At 35.7% G+C, this 6,830-nt stretch overlaps 1 protein-coding gene across 3 annotated transcripts in view; it reads left to right on the forward strand.

Annotated features, from left to right (window-relative positions):
* LOC136256995 (excitatory amino acid transporter 1-like) overlaps positions 1-6,507 on the forward strand; it is a 14,932-nt gene extending 8,425 nt beyond the window's left edge. For 2 of the 3 annotated variants that reach the window (XM_066050087.1, XM_066050089.1), the window contains 6 exons: positions 1,478-1,520; positions 1,918-2,162; positions 2,449-2,682; positions 5,521-5,715; positions 5,765-5,899; positions 6,191-6,507. In XM_066050087.1, coding sequence (XP_065906159.1) covers positions 1,478-1,520; positions 1,918-2,162; positions 2,449-2,682; positions 5,521-5,715; positions 5,765-5,899; positions 6,191-6,416 — 1,078 coding nt within the window. In that variant the 3' untranslated portion in view covers positions 6,417-6,507. The remainder of the gene's footprint in view (positions 1-1,477; positions 1,521-1,917; positions 2,163-2,448; positions 2,683-5,520; positions 5,716-5,764; positions 5,900-6,190) is intronic. The other variant, XM_066050088.1, reaches the window with a different exon arrangement.
* Positions 6,508-6,830: the final 323 nt, after the last annotated feature.

Consider the following 6,830-nt stretch of genomic DNA (forward strand, 5'->3'; position numbering starts at 1 on the left):
AAAGTCCTCAAATTGTTTCACCCACAAAGCTTAAAAATAGGTCGAGTTACCCTTATATAGACACTCATCTGTACAGCCACACAAGTGGTACCATTTGTGGTAGGTTTACCAGAGACAATGTTCTATATATAGCTAATGGACAATGTTCTATATATAGCTAATAGACAGTGTTCTATATAGCTAATCATATTCATTTCATTATGTCTTTTACAAATGTGTATGTGTGACCATGTGTGTATGTGTGACCATGTGTGTATGTGTGTGTGGTTGAATGTGATATGATTTTGGTTAGTGTGTATAAGTGGTAAAAATATTTTAATTATAGTCATAATGCTGCACAGCTGTTCTCCATTTGATAAACTAATGGACTAAATTTTGTGTTTTATTAGATCTACAGTGTATGTGCCAGTGGTATCAGTGCTGATGAGTGTCTTGATCATCACTATTACTCTTTCACACCAATAAAATTCAGAAATATGAGAATTCTGTTTATAAAGTTTCTATGATTTATAAAATTGAGCAAATAGTTTGGGTTTTGTCTTATTTTTTAAAAATGGTTTGAAATAATGTCTCAAAACAATGTACAGACCATGAGTTGTATATCTAGGAAGTGTCATTTATACATGATACACACCATCAAATTGATAGAATGTATCTCCAGCAGTAAGTCATCAGAAACATGCTATTTCAAGATGAACTCGCAAAGTAAATGCCAGTATCAGGCCTGGATAATATCTGATCACTGGACACCTCGGTGGATAGTACTAATGTTCCTATGCACTAGGAATTCCTCTGTATGTTAGATGTACTGATGTTTAAAAATGCTTTATAGCACACGGAGCAGTAATTCTTACATCGAATTGTAGTACCACTTTGTAGTACTGGAGGCACTATTCATGTGTAACAATTGTGAATGGCATCCAGTGTTTTTACACCTACTCTGTTTCTTCAATGTTGATTTACTGCTGTGACCAGAGAGTGGTTTAGAGGAGTTCTGTACTAGCTCACCATGGTAACTAAGTAGCAGAAATTGTAATATCCTTGTTTGAATATTCTGACAAGGATATTAGTTAATACTGTTTCCTAGCAACACACTCAACTAACAATGTTAGACTAGCAATATGTTCATGGTATCATACAACTGTCAGTGCTGCTCACTCAACTAGACTAGAATGGACTACTGGACTTGACTCTTTATTGAACAAGCATGGGTGGTACTTTAGTACATATGCAATCAGATTGTTGTGTTTTTATAATTTTTTTGTTCTCAAATTTTTCAAACATAGATTTTTTTTATAGTAGCGTAGAGTATATCACAACTTTTAAATAGTGACTAATATTATCAAGAGTTCATAATATTTGTATATTTTATGAACTCTTGGTATTGTTTTGTGCAAATACCATTCTCTATACTATATGGCTTCTATATACACATATTTGTGATAAATAGTTATGATCATTATTTACTTATTTTTAGAAACATGTTTCCTGATAATCTTATTGAAGCTATGTTCTCTCAAGTAAGTAATATGTTATAATATGATATGTATTTTTGTGTGTTTGACAAGGCCATGGGGTGGTCACTTAACTTATTGTTTTTTGTTTTTTTTTGAAACTGAAACTAAAGTGACAATTATTTGTTCATTACAAAATGACCACCTGGGTTGGGTTTAAACTAATACCTGAAATTACATATGTACTGTGTGTGGGCAACATGTGGCATAAATGATGCATGCGTCAATTCGTAGGCTGGCTGCAGATAGTGCGTGATAGTGTATCAGTGAAGCCTACCAGCTGTAGGCTGTTTGACTGTGGTTTATCCATGCCAGCACAGTGCATAACACATGTAGTTGTGTGTTACTATGTATATATATAGATACAAGTGGATTCCAGTGGTAGTATGGTGTATTCCATTAGATCCATTCAAATTGCCAAGTGAAGAACTTGACTTCATGTGAGTGTGACACTTCTAATGGTGGCCAGTGCACAGAGAAGCAATGCAGCTTGGAGAAACGCAGTGGCATGAACATTTTGGGAATTATTATATTTACGATTGCTTTTGGTGTAGTTCTTAACAGCCAGGGAGAGGCTAGTAAGAAGTTGTTTGAAGTGTTTAATGTTGTTAATGAAGTTGTGATGAAGTTGGTGGCCATCGTGATGTGGTAAGGAGTGAAATACAAGCATCAAATACTACTGTAACATGTACTCTCTCTCACACACACACACATGCACACATGCACACGCTGATTATAGGCATTTACATACTTGTCATGTTTCTATGTAACAATTTTAGCTATACCATCCTTCCTTCAATAGGTGTATAGTTTCCATACTTTAACTTTAGGTGTGTGCTGGTTTTGGTTTTGCGACATAACAAGCCCATAGTTTATGGCATAGTAATCCATTTTAGGTAGCCTTTGTAATTTAGTTAACATAATATTGTTACAGGATCTTGCCAGTGGGAATTGCCAGTCTTATTGCTGGAAAACTGGTAGAAGTGGAGAGTTTCTCAACGCTAGTACAAGACCTTGGCCTCTACATAGTGACAGTGATGGCTGGTCTTTTCATCCATGCCCTGATAGTTCTGCCGTTGATCTACCTGGTGCTTACTCGTAGGAACCCTTTTGCCTTGATTGGTGGCATATCACAAGCCCTGCTAACTGCTTTTGGTACATCTTCCAGGTAGGACCAATGGTGTAAGTTTGTTGACAAGTTGATAAAGTATGTGTACACTTATATGTTAAAAGAATTGAATTTGTTAAAGCTATGAACTACGAAACCCATGAAGGACCTAACTAACCCTATATTGTCTGTAGTTAAAATGTGCATGCAAAATGTGTCACCATATAGCCATTTACATGGTGAAATCTTCATTTGTTTTGTGCCGAATATAGAAGTTGCATCCTAAATTAGTTTTCTATGATGTACAAGTCATTTTATTGTAACCCCAATAGGCCAGTGTAAAGTAATTGTTCTTGTGATGTTAAGTGAGGCATAGCTGCTTGAAACTTTGTAACATTGATACATATTTTTGTTGTTTTTTGACGATGACACCTGTCTATTTGTTTTCTTCAGCAATGACGCAATGCAAACAAAACAACTAACATTGCATTGTGGTTATAAAACAACCAGCTACTTATTGTCATATTTTGTTGTAGTCCATAGCTATTTGTGAAAGCATAAAACACATTAAATAAATATTTCCTTTGCTATGAGATTAACCATATGTTACGTAAGGGTTCAGCCATGTGTTATTCCATGGCTCCCACTTAGTGTAGTAATCACAACACGCGCTGTGATGTAACAAGTTTCAAGTTAGCTGCTGATCAGTCGTTTGAAGTCTGGTAACTACTTATAATGGTATTTCATTGAATGTGAGGGATGTTCTGATGTACTGAATATTAAAGGATTCTTTCATACTGTGTGATTCTATTTTGTATACCTTGTGAAGACCTTGTCTCCACTTATCTTGACTCGCCATTATTACATGATTATCCCATTTATTGCACGCTCATTCACATGTGACATGTGTAACCGACTGACCGGCTAGCTAACTGATGTCTTCAGACAATGTCTAATGCTATGGACTAGTTTTTGACCTGACACTTGTTGTTTAGACATACCGCAATTGGTACAATGCATGCATCATGGACATAGCTTTGTCCTTCTTTGTGTCCCATTTCTCTTCGCTTGCAGTACAAGGTGTCAATTCACAGGTAGCGCATCAATAATTGTTATTACTTCTTGAGTTGTTTATCACATATTTAAAAATTTATGAAAGCAAATACGGTGCACACATGCTGTATATGTGATGGCTGCATACAATGATACACATACAAAGTTAATAGTTAGTAACAATGTCGCTGAAGTTGAAGGACAGACCATCCCTCTCTCTCTCTCTCTCAGAATCACTGGGATGGTACCCCAAATAGAAGGAATCTTAAAACTGCTAATAAATAAGTCCAGTGAGTTGTATCTTATCTGCTGTTGCAGCGACAACATAAGGAAATTATCCGTACTTTTTGCACCATGCCTCTGACATTTGAAGGAAGTGGATTGATTCTAGGTGAGCTTCAAAGCTAGTGGAGTTCATACAAGGAAGATCATTAATACCTGACATGTGATCTTAATCCTTATGTGATCCAATACAAATAGCAATAGATAGAAGACTAACAAGGCTAAAGTACAGATTAAAAAATCACATGTCAAGCCTTTTGTTTAGGCACTTTTTATTGTAAATATCCCTACTAGCTTGTAAAATAAAACTATTATTTTTTCACTCCACATGTTAGTGTTGCCGCGATATATCAATACATCGATATAACAGGATGGTGATATAATATTTATAGCCAATCAGTTATATCGATGGTTGCATAATAGTGGTGCTGCTTAGTACAATGATGTGGGGAAGGCCAGACATATGGTAATTAGCATTTAGCTAAGTTATGTGTTGATGGTGTAGTGTGGTAAACAAGCCAACCCCAAAGTACAGTGGATTTCACTTGCATTCGAATTTCCGTATTCCGTATTGTGCACATGCCTTCACTTTTAAAGCCTGGCATGTGCACAATATGGGCTACGGAAAATTCGAACGCAAAAGAAATCCGCTGTAAACTGGGAGGTTTTAAGGTTTCTGTGTAGTGCCAGCCACTTGTCTCGACTGTAAAGCAGCAGAGGAGGTAGGACATGACATCACAATAATTGCATGACGTTTGTGTACTGTACATTTTTAGCATAGGGTATAGTTTTAGTAAACTGTGAAGTTTAGCACTGGATTTATTGTCAGAAATAATAATTCACTAGTGTAGAAATTGTTTCATGTGATGAGCTTCATTGAGCTCCAGCAATTTTACAACGAACTTTGCAATAGAGCGTTATTTAGAATAGAATCTGATCTTATTTTCAGGTACCTGTGTTATTGTTTGCTGTATTCTTAGTCACTACTATCGACTTTGGCATCTACAATGATGCAAGTAGCTAGTACATTAGTTTTTCATCATGCAATTATCATTGGAATTCAATTACATTATGCAAAAATCGTACTGTATAGCTGGAAATTTCAAGGGATGAAACTTTCACGAATTTCGCGAGTGATGATGGCTTCGTGAAAATATAATCACGAAATGTTTCAGTTTATACACATAGCTATTACCCACTTTCTAGACTTTCGTGAATTTAAAAATGTGAAAATCGTATTTTGCAGTTTTGCGAAAGTTTCATCCCTCAAACATTTCCCACTATATGGTATGCGTTATGACATCACGTCCTACCCCCTGGTAAAGCAGTAGCAAAATGTATTTAAAACCTGATAAACAAGAGTACTGTAGCTTTTGCTTGTAATATTCCAACTTAAATTTAAACTTACAATGAAGAGTATTGTATATGTTTGTCTTGTAAATGTTAGTTCTATATAATGATATATGTTCATATCGTGACATAAACCTTGGTGATATATGATATAGAGTTGTTCTATATCGTGGCAGCACTACCACATGTGTACATACAGTTGTGTTATTTTAGTTCAGCTACTCTGCCAGTCACTATCAAATGTTTGGAAGAGAATTGTGGGGTGGATGTAAGGGTGACAAGGTTCATGTTACCAGTTGGAGCTACCATCAACATGGATGGAACTGCTCTGTACGAGGCTGTAGCTGCCATTTTTATTGCTCAGATCAATGGAATCAGTCTGGATTTTTCCAAGATAGTTGTAATCAGGTGAAATTTCATGTTAATGAGAAAATTAAGAGAGTAATATATTTTCTAGTATCACAGCTACTCTAGCAAGTATCGGAGCTGCTGGTGTACCCATGGCAGGCTTGTTTACTCTAGTGATAGTTCTGACAGCAGCTAACCTACCAGTTGAAGATGTTTCACTTATCATTGCAGTTGACTGGCTACTGTAAGACATCACATATTGTAGTCTAATCTTTCTGATCTGGTTACCATTTTTGTGATTATTTCTTGTTATTACAAAAGTGTGTAGAAAAGGTTTGCAGTTGAAACCAAAAACAAGGAATGCACAGAAGGCTTTTTCCCCTGTGTAAGAACTTTCATTATTAGAGGACCAAAAATATGGCCTTATTACTGAAGTGCATTCTCAACCTGGTCATTATAACAAAGTGGTCTTATTAAAGAAATGGGTACTAAGTAAGGTTCACTCTATATCATGTCCATCTGGTCTGTGTTACAGGGATAGATGTCGTACTACTGTCAATGTTTTGGGTGACAGTTTTGGAACTAAGATTGTTGAACGACTTTCACGTGGCTACTTGATGTCATCTTCATTAGCTACTGATAATGGCGGACTAGAAGACACTCAGTCAAGCAGTCCTCAAGTCGACACCACCGGAAATAATAATTTTGAATTACACAAAACCGAAGCTGTTTCACCATCACATGATTCTACGAAGCTGTGACATTTTTATTATTTGCTTGTGCATAACATACTGTGAATTTGTAATAATTGTATAAAATACATATACGTATATGAAATTTTATTAAATGGTATATTGCTAAACAGCTCTTCATAAATAAGTGATCCTCACATGTTATTGGTAACTATAGCATGTTTCAAGTTGTTATGTGAAAGTGTTTGAACATTTTCTTAATCTGTGTACACTGTTGTTCCGTGTTGTATCAAATGTTCTGCCACAAGTTCTGTACCTATGAATGTGCTGATTCATAAAAAAATACATTCTTTATTGGTACTTTTGAAAGGTATCATTTTTAATTTCAGCTACAAACTTGATGTATTAAAATGCTTCCATTTATTAACTGTAGTGAAATTTTAAGCATCTTTGAAGTTAGTAACTCTGGAGAGCCCCCTGGTG

The sequence above is a fragment of the Dysidea avara genome, chromosome 5, assembly GCF_963678975.1.
Source record: "Dysidea avara chromosome 5, odDysAvar1.4, whole genome shotgun sequence".
Taxonomy (NCBI): Eukaryota; Metazoa; Porifera; class Demospongiae; order Dictyoceratida; family Dysideidae; genus Dysidea; species Dysidea avara.